Raw genomic sequence first — 13,032 nt, forward strand, 5'->3', positions numbered from 1 at the left:
TAGAGGTTTACAGGAAGATTCGAATATGGATATTTAGTTAAACAATAAGTGAATACTTACATGCACGGTATCATGTGAAGGCATAGGCTGGATGGCAAACAGTGTAATCTATTGTACAGGTCCGATTTTTATTGTATATACAAGGTTGTGATACATGTAGTGCAGGAGTCCAAAACAAGTGGCATGAAAGCTGGAATAAAACTTGAGTTCTGTAGATAAATACAGTATGAAATAGGTTATATAGAGAGATGTATGTGCATACTGTATATTGATTGAAGACCATAGAATAGTACGAGTAAATGCCAAATTTGAGGGAATTATATTTCTACTGTGGCACTGTACACAACTGAAAGGACAAGAGGACACTTGGGATATCACAAAGAGACAAAGTTGAAATCTTTATATTACATTTTATAGCACTGCAAATGATTAAGGATCAATGGCAGTCTAGACCGACTTAACTTTTATATAGTCAAGTGGATTCTGTAGTTTTTAGCAAATTGCAATGCGCTGCAAAGTGCTTCAAGGTGTCACACAAACAAATTAATACCAATTTTAAATTACTACATAACTGCAGAGGATGTCAATACATCGCAAATGGCAAGCTAAAATGCGAGAAGCCTGGTAAAATGGCCGAAATTGAGAGATGTTCTCTTTTGCCCTCAACTTAGACTTACAGGCAGCACTGAAACCACTAAACTCTGAACTACACATCTGTTTATGTCCAGGTAGCTCGCGTTAGCACTAGCAAACAGACAGCTGTAATAACCCTTATCAACCATACACACAACTGATTGTTTCTGATTAGACAAATCGACGAAATAAATAGCCCAGGACTGAGTGCTGCCCGTGAGACAAACTCCGGGCAAACATTATCACATCACCCATAATGCACTGGGTGACACACCAATGCATTTCGGGACAAAGAAGGTGCCGTTGTAGTGTTGTGGAAAGTCCTTGAACGTGAAATGAATTTTCCTGCTCATAGTTCTTTAAATAACACTTTGAGAAACTAACAGTGGGAAATTACACAAACAACAAACGACACTGGTGAGTTATTGGAGACTCGGATTGGAAACGGAAACGTTTCATAGCTTTTATTTTGCGTCGTTGGTTTTGGCTTAAGTTGTGTCTGTTTTAACGTTAGAGCGGGTACATGTAATGGTTTGTGCTCATTGCAATGGAGGTAATTCTATTGTAGGAGAAATATTTGCTGCTTGAGCTTGTTAATAATTGCAATTACAGGTGTGTTCGTTTACATGAGAACTCTTGGTATTTTTGCTTTTCAGAGGTCGTGTGAGTGCGGAGGCAGAGTGAAAAATGGGAGCCGATAAAAGGTGAGTAGTAATGTTAGGCGCTAAGGCTGATCGCCATAGTAGGTGTGGCTAACTATAATGACAGTGTTATTTTAGTCAGAGTTCACATACCTGACCTGTTCTGAAAGGGAAAGAGTATGTTGCATTCAAAATGAATGTAACTTTAATATTTACCTTCAGTAATCAATTAGGTTTCTGGTAACGTGTGCATTTCCTAAGCTAGGTTCATTTCAGTCAACAATAGTGAAGATGTAACCACAATCCAAATTATAAGAAGTGTCTTGAATCTGTGAACGTTTTCTTTAAAATGTCCAACATGTAGGATATACGCAAATGATTCTATTGCCACCCTAAGTGGTCTTAATGATGACAATACAGTTTAAAGTCATAGTGGTAAAGTATCCACTTTGACTTGACTGAAAGAAAAAATATTTGAATCTATCAATCTCAAAAGTCCTATGTCGGTGGCAAGTCTTTGAAATAATTTTCCAAACAATCTGTAATTACTATGATAGAGGAGAAGTATTGACAGTGATCTAATACAGTAGAATAATGACCACTCCTAGGTATTGTTTTGCAGAGGCTTCTATTTTGAGGCAAAGTTGCATGTCAGGGTTATTTATTGTATCTACTGAAATGAGACAGTCAGCACTGGCCAACTTAGTGGCTGCTTTGTTGCACAGTAGAACAACATTTCTGCCCACATCACATTAAGTGAGAAATCACGGTTGACTAGAGAGGCTTTAAATCCTGATCTTACATGTGGTTTTGATATACATAAGCACTGCAACAATCAGTGTAAATTTTTCAATGTCCTTGTAAACAGGATTAGCCGGACAGAACGTAGCGGTAGATATGGCTCTGACCAGTCCCGCGATGAATCAGATTGGCGTGACAGACGAGAGAGGGATCAAGAGCGTGATCATAACATGCGCCGCTGGGGGGAAGAGAGACGCAGCGACCGTTACGAAGGAGGAGATCGTCGAGGCTCGAGAGACAGTCCAGAGGTATTTAAATATCCAGTGACTATTAATGGCTTTATGATGTTTCAGTCATATGCCTGTTGTTTGATGTTCATACTTGAGTGATGGATTAATCTGTTTGTATTAAAGCAAAGAGAAAGGAAGCGACGCAACAGTGATAGATCAGAAGATGGTTATCACTCTGATGGCGACTACCCAGAACAGGATTACAGAAGAGATCCGGGGGACGAGAAGAAGAGCAAGACCATCATGCTCGGGGGTCTGTCTCCTCATGTCACTGAGGATGATGTAAGTCTATTTTTCACCCGAAGATGTGCGGCCTTTTTTGTGCCTAGTTTGGTTTTAGGTGTGTAAGAGGAAATGCCTTTTAAAATGATGCAGGTGTAGAGTAATAATGTTTAATTACCATCTCTTTGTTGTTGTTTAGATTCGTTTTGCCATAGACCAACTGGAGGGACCCCAGCCAGTGGATGTCAGGCTGATGAAGAAGAAAACAGGTGAGAACCAGATATATGACGGACCACAGCCTTCCCCCAGTCTTTGACCATAGGGCCAATCTGCTTCCATTCAGACCCATTTTCCCATAGCAGCTAGGAGAGGATTGTATCAAGTTACTTGGAAAGGGGTTTGCTATGTTCATTTAAGACTTTTCATTTCAGTTCATTGTGGATCATTTTAAAGGTAAGTAACAGCAGCAATACTAGCTTTGAGAGAGTCAATTGGCAGACACACACTTTGTTGTTGAGTGTGGTCCAAAAAGTTATATTCAGCAGGATTTCTTGCTATGGTAAAACTCCTAAGGAGTGGCCCATTCTGTACCAAAAAGGGCCTGGGTCGTGAAGCAGTTTGTGGAAGAGTTTGAATAATATGCCCATGGACTCTTAACTAACACGCCTCCCGTCTATATTTGAATGCTGTCTCTAGGTATAAGCCGTGGTTTCGCCTTCGTGGACTTTTATCACTTGCAAGATGCTACCCGATGGATGGAGACCAATCAGGTTGCTTCACAATCGCCAAGTCTAGTTTTAATCTTGGGGATCTGGAAAAAAAAAACAAAAAGGCAACCAAAGTGTATTGAATAAGCAGTGTGGAAACTGTACTGATCTTTTTGGGAAAAAAATCATGGATTGTATATTATATTTTTATATTAGTAGATTATTATATTTAAGATACTGAACACATTATTGTTACCTTTCTGATAGCGTAGAGGCATTTTCAGTGATATTTCAGAGTTGAATGTACCCTCAGACTATTCTTTTTCTAAGCCCACCCCTTGCATAGATGGGGATTTTTTTCCTTTTTTTCTCCTTTTTTTTCTAAAGAAAGTCACTCTCTAACATTTTTGTGGGAAGCCAATACATGTTTTTAAAGCAGTCAGAAATTTCTGTTAGGGTCACACTGTACACTCTGCTCCAGCTCAGTCTGGGCACGCGGGTCCCGAACACCTAAAGAACCCTCTATACATCATGCTCACATATACATCATGTGCCTGTCTTTAACACAAAGGCTATCTGTTGGGGGTCCCTCTCCCCCTTCTCTCCCCTTCCAATACTGCTTGCTCTATTGATGAGAAAAAATGCTCGCCATGAACACTTGAGTGATTTTTGTCCTCCTCTTTCAGAAACGTCTGACCATCCAAGGCAAAAGCGTGGACATGCACTACAGTCACCCCAGAAACAAGTATGAAGACTGGCTCTGCAACACTGTAAGTTAATGATCTGTCTTGGTTTCATGGTCACATTATGCTTCTACAGAACACTGAACACACACACACACACACTCATGTTAGGCCTTTAAATTACAACTGTTGCAGTCCTGTCAGCTTATGTTTTTTGGTACACCTACGTTTGAATAAGTGGTAAAGGTTAGGTTGTGTCTCAGGTAAGTATGGTATGCTGCACCAATATAGACTGCCTGTTCTCTGAGGCAGCACTGTTAAGGGCTTTAGTAGGTGTATAATAAAAATGATGTGAACGGTTACTTGCAGTGTGGCCTGTACAATTTCCGGAGGAGGCTGAAGTGCTTCAGGTGTGGAGCAGCCAAAGCTGGTAAGTAGTTAAATCAACAAGAGGCCACTGACAGCAAACATCCGGGCAGCCTGATGCAGCAGTGCTGGGATGCAACGCAAAGTTTGTGTTTTGGGAGTTGTAGAGGCCTAGTAAACCAAAAGATATGGATTCTTAAGTGTTGTCACTCTGTTAGATGCAGGCAAAGTGCATAGATGGGGAAACAGCATGCATTTTGTTCCTTCCTACTTGACAATGAGGAGAAAACACAATACATAATGGAGTTTATGAGATAGTCTGTCTGATATTGTAAACACTGACTCATTTTTAGCACAGGTTTTTGACACTTATCACTTTATACCTCATCTCCAGTTCTTTGATTACACTGTTCTGAAGGTTGTGTTAATGCACCTCTTACTTTTCTGTCATTCTCTCAACAGAAAGTGAAACCGGCAGTAATACTGGAGTCTCTGAAACTCAACCAAGTGGAGATTTCTATGGCGACAGTAAGGACTTCTGTCTTGTAGATGTAATAACCCACTTGGAATGAATCAGATTGGCAGATTGTTAAGACAGATTGTTTTATTCTGTACAGCAATCATCCTGAGAAATATTGCTCCCCTGACCACTGTGGAAGCCATCATGACAGCCCTGGCTCCGTATGCTAATCTGTCATCTAACAACATTCGCCTCATCAAAGACAAGCAGACAGGCCAGAACAGAGGTTTTGCCTTTGTGCAGCTGTCCTCCCCTCTGGTAACGCATTCTTTATTAGCTACAGTTGAACAGTGTCATAATCTATTGCTGTAACAGCCAGTCACTCGTGGCTTCCATTTGGCTTTTCTGCTAATATTACTCTTAAGTTGTCTTCAATTTTTCTCCTGGATGAACTTTCCACCTCACTCATTTTATGTCTGCATTTCACTTAAAATTTAATATTGTTGCTTTTTACAGGAGGCCTCTCAGCTGCTAACCATCTTACAGGGGCTGCAGCCTCCTCTAAAACTGGATGGAAAAACAATTGGGGTGGATTATGCTAAGAGTGCTAGAAAGTGAGTATCTAATAATAGTGTATACTGTGCTTTGGATTTGTGCTAGATGGGGAAAAAATGACCATTTATTCTTTAACTTTTGATTTCTATGGAAGTCTTGTGTTTGTTCCTCAGATTGTCATACATTTTTGCCATTTGCCTGTTTTAGGGACCTTTTACTGCCAGATGGGAATCGTGTCAGTGCCTTCTCTGTGGCCAGCACAGCCATCGCTGCAGCCCAGTGGTCCTCAAGTCAGGTAGGTCCATGTACGCTCAGCATCATGTTATTTATCATCTCCCAATATCAATGTCACAGGATCATAATGCTTGCTTTAACTTTATAGCCACAACAGAGCTCAGAGGGAATGTCAGAGTACAGCTACCTGCAAGAAGGCTATACTCCAATGTCACAGGTTAGTAGAAGAAAACTTAGAACTTAATTGAGGTCGTTTCACACCTCTTAAGCTCAAAATTTTATCTTTGTATTTCAATTACTTGCTTTTTTCCAACAGGACTATCAGACATTTTACCAGCAAGGAGCAGGAGCCAGCACCTCACAAGGAAATGGAATTCTAGGAGGTACGAGAAGCTTCACGCCTTATAGATGTTGGCACGATTAATGACCATTTATTGTTTAATTATTGTAGTATCAGAAAAATAAGAGAATATTACAGTTAGTATGTAGTAAAATGTATTGTGTTTTTTATGTGATGACACACAGCTGAGATTACAGGATATTATAACATTTGTTCACACTAAGGCTTTAGGAAAACAAAAACAGTAATACAGTAAAAGTAAAGTCAATAAACGCTGTTCATAGAAGCAATTTGTGTTTCCAATTTTAGCCGCCCCAGGTGTAAAGATTGTTCCAACTGCAGCTGGAGTAGTGATCTCACAGAGTGCACAAGTCTACCAACCCCATATAATTGCTCAGCCTGCTGTTCAGGTAACACACACGTTTGTGTTAGCTCTGTAATTACACTGTAGTACCATTGTTAAAAAGCATAGTCTAACAGCCTTCAAATAACAATTACATTAATTGCAGGCACTGCCGCTTGCTCAGCAGCTAGAGGTAAAACCCCAGACGGGACATCTCTCAGGCATTGAAGCTGCATCTGTGCCCGTTGTCCCTGTAGTCGCTGCCACTGTTACCGCTACCAGTACAGTAACAGCCTCTGGGCAGACAGCTGACACCAGCACCGGTATGAGCTCAAAAGATCCATTAAAACTTGTTTTGTTAAAGTGTATTGATGATGAACGATGAGCAAAATCCTTGGCTAGTCTTTAATGTGATTAAACAAATATGTGGACCACGCATCTGTTTTCTAACTTGGAAAAGAAGCTTTTTACAGCCTTTGTTAATAATGTTATTCTGTATGATGGACAGCTGTTCCTGATACATCCACCTATCAGTATGATGAGTCCTCTGGCTACTATTATGACCCTCAAACTGGTCTCTACTATGACCCAAACACACATGTAAGTAGCGCACAGGGACTCACTTAGTTTTCTGTCATGTGGATGGTAATTAGATGAGTTTCAATTGTTTTGATTGTACATGTTGTTTATCTCTTTTCAGTATTACTACAACTCTCAGACCCAGCAGTATCTGTACTGGGACAGTGAGAAGCAGACATACGTTCCAGCCCCAAGTGACACAAATGCTGGACAAAATGACAACGCAAGTGGCTCTGCAGCAACAGGAAGCAAAGAATCTAAAGAAGGCAAGGAGAAAAAGGAAAAGCCCAAAAGCAAGACAGCACAACAGGTATTCCATCTGTTACTGAAATAGTTTCTTCTACTTTCATGTAGCATTTTCTGAATGTTTTAAATATTTCAGTTCCCCTTTTTTTATTTTAACTTCATGCTCAAATCTGTTTTTCTTTCAGATTGCTAAAGACATGGAGCGATGGGCTAAAAGTCTCAACAAGCAGAAAGAGAACTTTAGGAGCAGCTTTCAGCCTATTAGTCAAGAGGAGAGGAAGGAGGCAGCAGCTGCTGATGCTGGCTACACGCTGTTTGAAAAGAAGGTAATTCAGTGGGATTTAATACCTGACAAAGTTCTGATACTGTGTGTGTATGCCTTAGACTTAAATTATTTTATTTTTTATTTTAGCAGGCAGGAAGTCTGGACAGACTCATGCCAGAGATGCCAAGGGGCCTTGAGGAGGAGCCACCAACCAGCTCAGTCAACACCTCCAAGGTGAGTGACTAACTCCCTGGTTTGGGGAGTCTTGTATAATTATAGTGCTTACTGTCAGTGCCATTTTAGTTAAATTGGAAATATTTTCAGTTATATTCAAGTGTTATTCATGATAACAATATTTACACCTGCCTCTTGTTTACCCATGGTGTGGTTAGTGTGGCCTTGTGGCAGCCTACAGTGGAGACAGTGACCCTGAGGAGGGTGGAGCAGAGCCCGACAGTGGCGACATAGGCCAAGACAAGCTGACAGACTGGAAGAAGCTGGCCTGCCTGCTGTGTCGGAGACAGTTTCCCAATAAAGAAAGTCTAATTCGACATCAGCAACTCTCTGACCTCCACAAGGTAACATCAAATGTATTGTCTTCAGACCTAAATGGGGAAAGTCTAAATTGAGTAAAGCACAAGTCCACTAATTCATCAAGGTAATTATCTTTCCCCTGGTCTTTCCTAGAAAAACCTGGAGGTTCTCCGCCGGTCCAAACTGACTGAAGCAGAGCTGGAAGAGTTGGAAAGGAAAGAGACCGAGGTTCGGCTCGATACAGAATCACCCAGCTGTTCACCCAGCGAGTTGTATCGTTTATCTTTCAAACTGATCGCATTTTAAAATTCAAAATGTTTTTATCCTTCTGGTGAACAGATGAAATATAGAGACAGAGCAGCCGAGAGGAGAGAAAAATATGGAATCCCTGAACCCCCAGTGCCGAAAAAGAAGAAATTTAACCAACCACCACCAGTCATGTAAGCTACCTTGTTTAGCTTGAAGTACTGATTTGTGTAACATGCTGTTTAAAATATGTTTAAATTATTAATGTTTAAATATCTTTTTTCCCTGTGCAGTAATTATGAGCAGCCCACTAAGGACGGCTTAAACAGTGACAATATTGGGAACAAAATGCTGCAGGCCATGGGCTGGAAGGAGGGGAAAGGACTTGGTCGCAACCAGCAGGGCATCACTGCACCAATTGAGGTATTTAACTTGCAGTGTCAAGAGTGTATCCAGTACTCATCAGCATCAGCAAATGTATATATCTTTTAAAAAGTACTGAAGTTTGTGGTTTTCCTTTTCAGGCACAGTTGAGAACAAAAGGAGCTGGACTTGGTACTAAAGGCACCAACTACACCCTCTCCGCTTCAGACACGTACAAAGACGCAGTCCGCAAAGCCATGTTCGCTCGCTTTACTGAGCTGGAATGAGTTGTTAGACCCGAATCATTTATCAGTGTGGCCTGCACATGATTTGCCTCTTTTTCAAGGAAGACGTCCACCACGTCTGCATCAAGACCTCATTAAGATAAAAGAATTGGCATGGGAGCAAAAGAGGTTCTGCTTTAATGATTTCACTCCATATATGATCTACAATGAATGTGCCTCTTGCCAAAAACCAGACCGTAGAAATAATCTGTACTGGAGGCATATTAAGATAGTGAATGACATAATTTATAAGTTGTACATATGCACAGTAAATTTACTTCCCTAGTTTACATATTTCTTTTGTATTTCCTCTGTGGTAATGCCTTTTTGTGTCAGCATGTTAAAAAGATTGTACAGTTTATACAAAATATTCTGTTTGTACATAAAATAAATGACATAAGAGATTTTCTGATGGTGTTCTTTATATTCAGTCACACACATTGAGGTTTAATGATTATAAATATTATATATTTCAACCAGGAAATATAGAACATCTGTGGTTATAATGCAGGTAATGGTGAATTGAAAATAAAAGAGGGGAAATAACCACCACTCAGTGTGAAGGATTCCTGTAGATTAAAGTGCTTTCTGTCTTGATAAAACCAGTGTTTCTAAGTCATGTTTGACTCAGAATGATATTAGAGAAATATTTGCCAAATATACACCACTTTTTGAAAATATTATCAGACATGAAAATAAATTGGCATTTGCAGTCCAAAAACTGAAAACAACCGAGACAGAAATGCTAAGAACCAAATACTCGTAGCCTACAAGCCTTTTTAATTTGTACATACTCTCTACTTTTACAAACCATAATTATTTTTTAACAAGAAACTGCAGTGGAGCCATTTTTCACAAACGTTAGCTTGAAACAATTGTGTAATGTTCAGATCAATGAAAATGTTTGAATCATAGTTCGAATGAATGCTACCAACTTGTGTTGCTTTTTTTGTTTCCCTCAGGAAAGGTTGCTCGTCACGTCTGCTCCTCTATCTCATTATCCCTCATATATATATTCACAGCTGAAGCCTGCAGCATTTCAGGGACACACTACAAATTTTATGAAGAAAGTCTGACTGTGGTCAGCCAGTAGCTTTTATGATTTCTAATGATGGAAACATCAGCTGTATGCATGTCTTTTAAGGGAGCTGTAATGAGGCTGTCTGTCCACTAGAGGGCCCTGAGTTAAAGCCATGCACTCACTGACATCCACCCTACTGAGGTGTCTCTCAGCAAGACACCAAATGTTTTCCAGCTTCAGCAATTATTGCACTCTAATCTACCTGTGAAGGGGACACAAAAATAAATTTCTGCAAAATGACAAATAACTATAGATAAATGGAGTTTGTCACCATATGAGTGTTGTTATTTAGACTATTTAAGTTGTAAAGTAACTAAGTACATTTAGTTAAATTCTATAGTCAAGTACTTCACCTTTTTGGTTTCTGACATCATAAAAAAGCAGTGAATAGTCAGGATGACATTGCAGATGTATTAGAGTTGTTAGATGCTTCACCAAATACAGATTTTCTACTGATTTCATTTCTATTCACTAAGTGTTAAAATGATCCAACACCTCTCCAAAAATTCAAGATAAGGGAAAAAGTTCCAAAAACTGAAAACAGATTTGTTAATCAGAACTTTGTTTTTCTCGTTTAGTCTCCCATTAATCATCTAATGACCCCTCTGAATCATCTGGTGTCACTGTGTACATAAAGTAATTCAAACTAGCTCCACGTCCAGCTGCTACAACAATAACATGCTGCTTACACACTGATGCTTCAGTATGAATCATCTAATGGTCATATATAATAATATATCAGTCAGAGGGACTAAACTAGCACTTTTACCTAAATACGTACTAACTATATTTTGCTGCTAATACATATGTACTTTTATTAGAGTAAAAGATGTGACCTGTCTCATATTTGACCCAGTCCAGGCTCATTCCTGCTTGATGGGCTTTCATCTTATTTGAGCTTGTGCTGTAGCAACGTAAGTCATGGTGAGATGTAATGCACCTCAAGGTAAAGGGAGTTTTGTTACCAGCGTAGTGGCCTCTGTGTAGCCAGCACAAAAAATAACAGTGGCCTCTCTTGCTACACAACGAGAGTGTGAGAGAACCAGAGGGCTACTCTACAGACACGACGGTCTTATTGCACTGATATGTTTAACAATAACACCCCTGAGGGAGGCTTTTCTTGATATCCCAGGGAAAATGTTCGATTTTAACGTCACTTTACGTGTATTCAAAATATGGTGATGGATGGTGTCTCTTGTGGCTGTTACTTTTTGGAACTTTATAAATGTATAAATGATAAACTTTGAACGGGTGGTTAGCACTGTCGCTTCCCTGTGTGCCTGTGTGGGTACTCCAGCTTCCTCCAGAGACATGAGGGATAGGTTAATTTGCAACTGAGCAATGGTTGCTTGTCTGTATATGTCAGCCCTATGATAGAGTGGCAACCTGTCCAGGATGTACCCCGCCTCTCGCTCAATGTCAGCTGAGATTGCCTCCAACCCCCCCACGACCCTCAGGGGATAAGTGGTATAGATAATGGATGGATGTAGTCTTTGTGCTCATTTACACAACTGACCAAAGAACTACCTGACATACAGAAATGAGCCTAGCTCTGTCTTTCCTGTCATTTTCAATTTATATGTTTAATGCAAATGTCTTATTTTGCAATCAAAGAAGATGAAAGGATGGATGATTAAGCCTAATCTTTAAACATGGTCCATGATATGCAAGTTTTTAAAAAATAATCTGTTTGTGTTGCTTCTGTGTATCTTTTGTTTGTGGAGATCATTGCCCTCTCAGGTTTTTTCTCAGGTCTTTGTCTGTTGTTAGTGGAGAATGAAGGGAATATTAAAGCATCCTGTAAGTGGAGAATGAAAGGCTGTTATTAATTGGATAATTTATGTTTGCATTGTCAGACTAAGAAGTAGACGGTGCACTTGCCTCAGCCTGTAAATAACATTAGAAATGATATTGTTCCTTCATACAGAGAAGTGGTCAGTTTGTCTGTCTCTGCACTGGCAGTCCTTATATAAACAGGGTGTTACACAATGAAACATAATACAGTACAACCCTTGTGTTTGTTTTGTGGACCTCATGGCGACTTCTTTTGATATTTCCACCTCTCAGCAAGAAATGTTCTGAACCTCACATCCACCTCTGTTACATAAATATATCATAGCAGTACACCTTGACACCTGTGGTCTTAGATGAAATCTCTGGTGTTATGTTCCCATCCCAGCTTTCTCAGAAACACCACAAAAATCAAACATCCATCCGCAGCTCGAGAAAGATGAGCTGTATCCCTGTCTCTAAGAACGGGCTTACGTAATTCTTTTAAATAAACCGTAAAACTGATAAAGAGCTCGGCAGTGATCGAGTTCTGCTCGTCGCTTAAGCAGATTACAGGTGAGGTGTGTGAAGCATCGGTATGTGAGCTTGAAGTAGGTGATTCCACTACATGTAATTGATATTATCATGGAAATAATGTGATTCAAATACCACTCAGGCTCATATCAGATGGTACCAGGAAAGTCTGTTTGACTTAAGGATCCTAAACTCAAGGGCAGAGTAGCGTTTGGTCCTTTTGTTCTTTGAACGCTCTGTATCTGTTCTTTGTAGCTCGTCTACATGTTGCCAGGCACCACACCTAAAAACCCAGCTGAGCAGAAGAATGAGAAACAGTGTACAGTATGAGAGCACCAGTTTGTGGCCACTGAGTTTGAGTTACACATTTTCTTGAAAAACCAGAAGATTGTTTAATACCAGTAACACTTATCGATGGTCTGAAACTATTTTCAGTAACTTAAAAGACTCTTCTAAACTCATCTAAATCAAATATAAGTATTCTGTCCACTGCACAATAAAAAACGATTTTAGACATGTTTTAGTCGCAGTTGAATTTCTTATTGAGGACGGCACGGGTGATCGACAGGTAGGATTGTGGATGTGGAATGTATGATTCATATCTTCAGCCTGCTGAGGCTGGGATGAAACCTTGTTTTACCATGTTGTTATTTCCCTTAGAGTTTCACTGGTTCCTTTAACAGAAGATTTGAAACTGTGTGCAGTTGTTTTGTCCCAGTCTGCCTCTCATGACCCTGAGAGGTCAGAGGAATAGTGTCATCGTCCATTTTCAGCAAGGTCTGTTTTTGTTGTGAGTTGCCACAACTGCAGTGGATAAGATCCCTCTCAACTATTGAACTATATTAACCGTTGAACTTTAGGTATCCTCAAACGTCATTAAGCCAACGTGGCCTCTGGAGGCTGCTAGAACAGCTG

The 13,032-nt window shown here is 40.0% G+C and overlaps 1 protein-coding gene across 1 annotated transcript; it reads left to right on the plus strand.

Moving 5' to 3' along the window:
* The first annotated feature begins 887 nt into the window (after nucleotides 1-887).
* On the plus strand, nucleotides 888-9,137 carry rbm5 (RNA binding motif protein 5). The gene is made up of 25 exons (XM_018686715.2): nucleotides 888-1,050; nucleotides 1,290-1,337; nucleotides 2,143-2,323; nucleotides 2,429-2,587; nucleotides 2,727-2,796; nucleotides 3,224-3,297; nucleotides 3,921-4,004; nucleotides 4,287-4,347; nucleotides 4,746-4,811; nucleotides 4,901-5,061; nucleotides 5,260-5,357; nucleotides 5,506-5,593; nucleotides 5,681-5,749; nucleotides 5,849-5,915; nucleotides 6,182-6,282; nucleotides 6,382-6,538; nucleotides 6,724-6,815; nucleotides 6,916-7,104; nucleotides 7,226-7,366; nucleotides 7,453-7,539; nucleotides 7,698-7,883; nucleotides 7,993-8,067; nucleotides 8,179-8,279; nucleotides 8,379-8,508; nucleotides 8,610-9,137. Exons 2-25 carry the CDS (start codon nucleotides 1,321-1,323, stop codon nucleotides 8,733-8,735), a joined length of 2,580 nt encoding a protein of 859 aa, XP_018542231.1. The 5' UTR covers nucleotides 888-1,050; nucleotides 1,290-1,320; the 3' UTR covers nucleotides 8,736-9,137.
* Nucleotides 9,138-13,032: the final 3,895 nt, after the last annotated feature.

The sequence above is a fragment of the Lates calcarifer genome, linkage group LG12 (assembly GCF_001640805.2).
Source record: "Lates calcarifer isolate ASB-BC8 linkage group LG12, TLL_Latcal_v3, whole genome shotgun sequence".
NCBI classification, from domain to species: Eukaryota; Metazoa; Chordata; class Actinopteri; family Centropomidae; genus Lates; species Lates calcarifer.

Bases quoted from the DNA above. Each gene is read 5' to 3' on its own strand.
- rbm5 (XM_018686715.2), top strand. The intron at 2,324-2,428 runs GTATTTAAATAT...TTTGTATTAAAG, and splicing joins GCTCGAGAGACAGTCCAGAG to CAAAGAGAAAGGAAGCGACG. The intron at 2,588-2,726 runs GTAAGTCTATTT...GTTGTTGTTTAG, and splicing joins CTCATGTCACTGAGGATGAT to ATTCGTTTTGCCATAGACCA.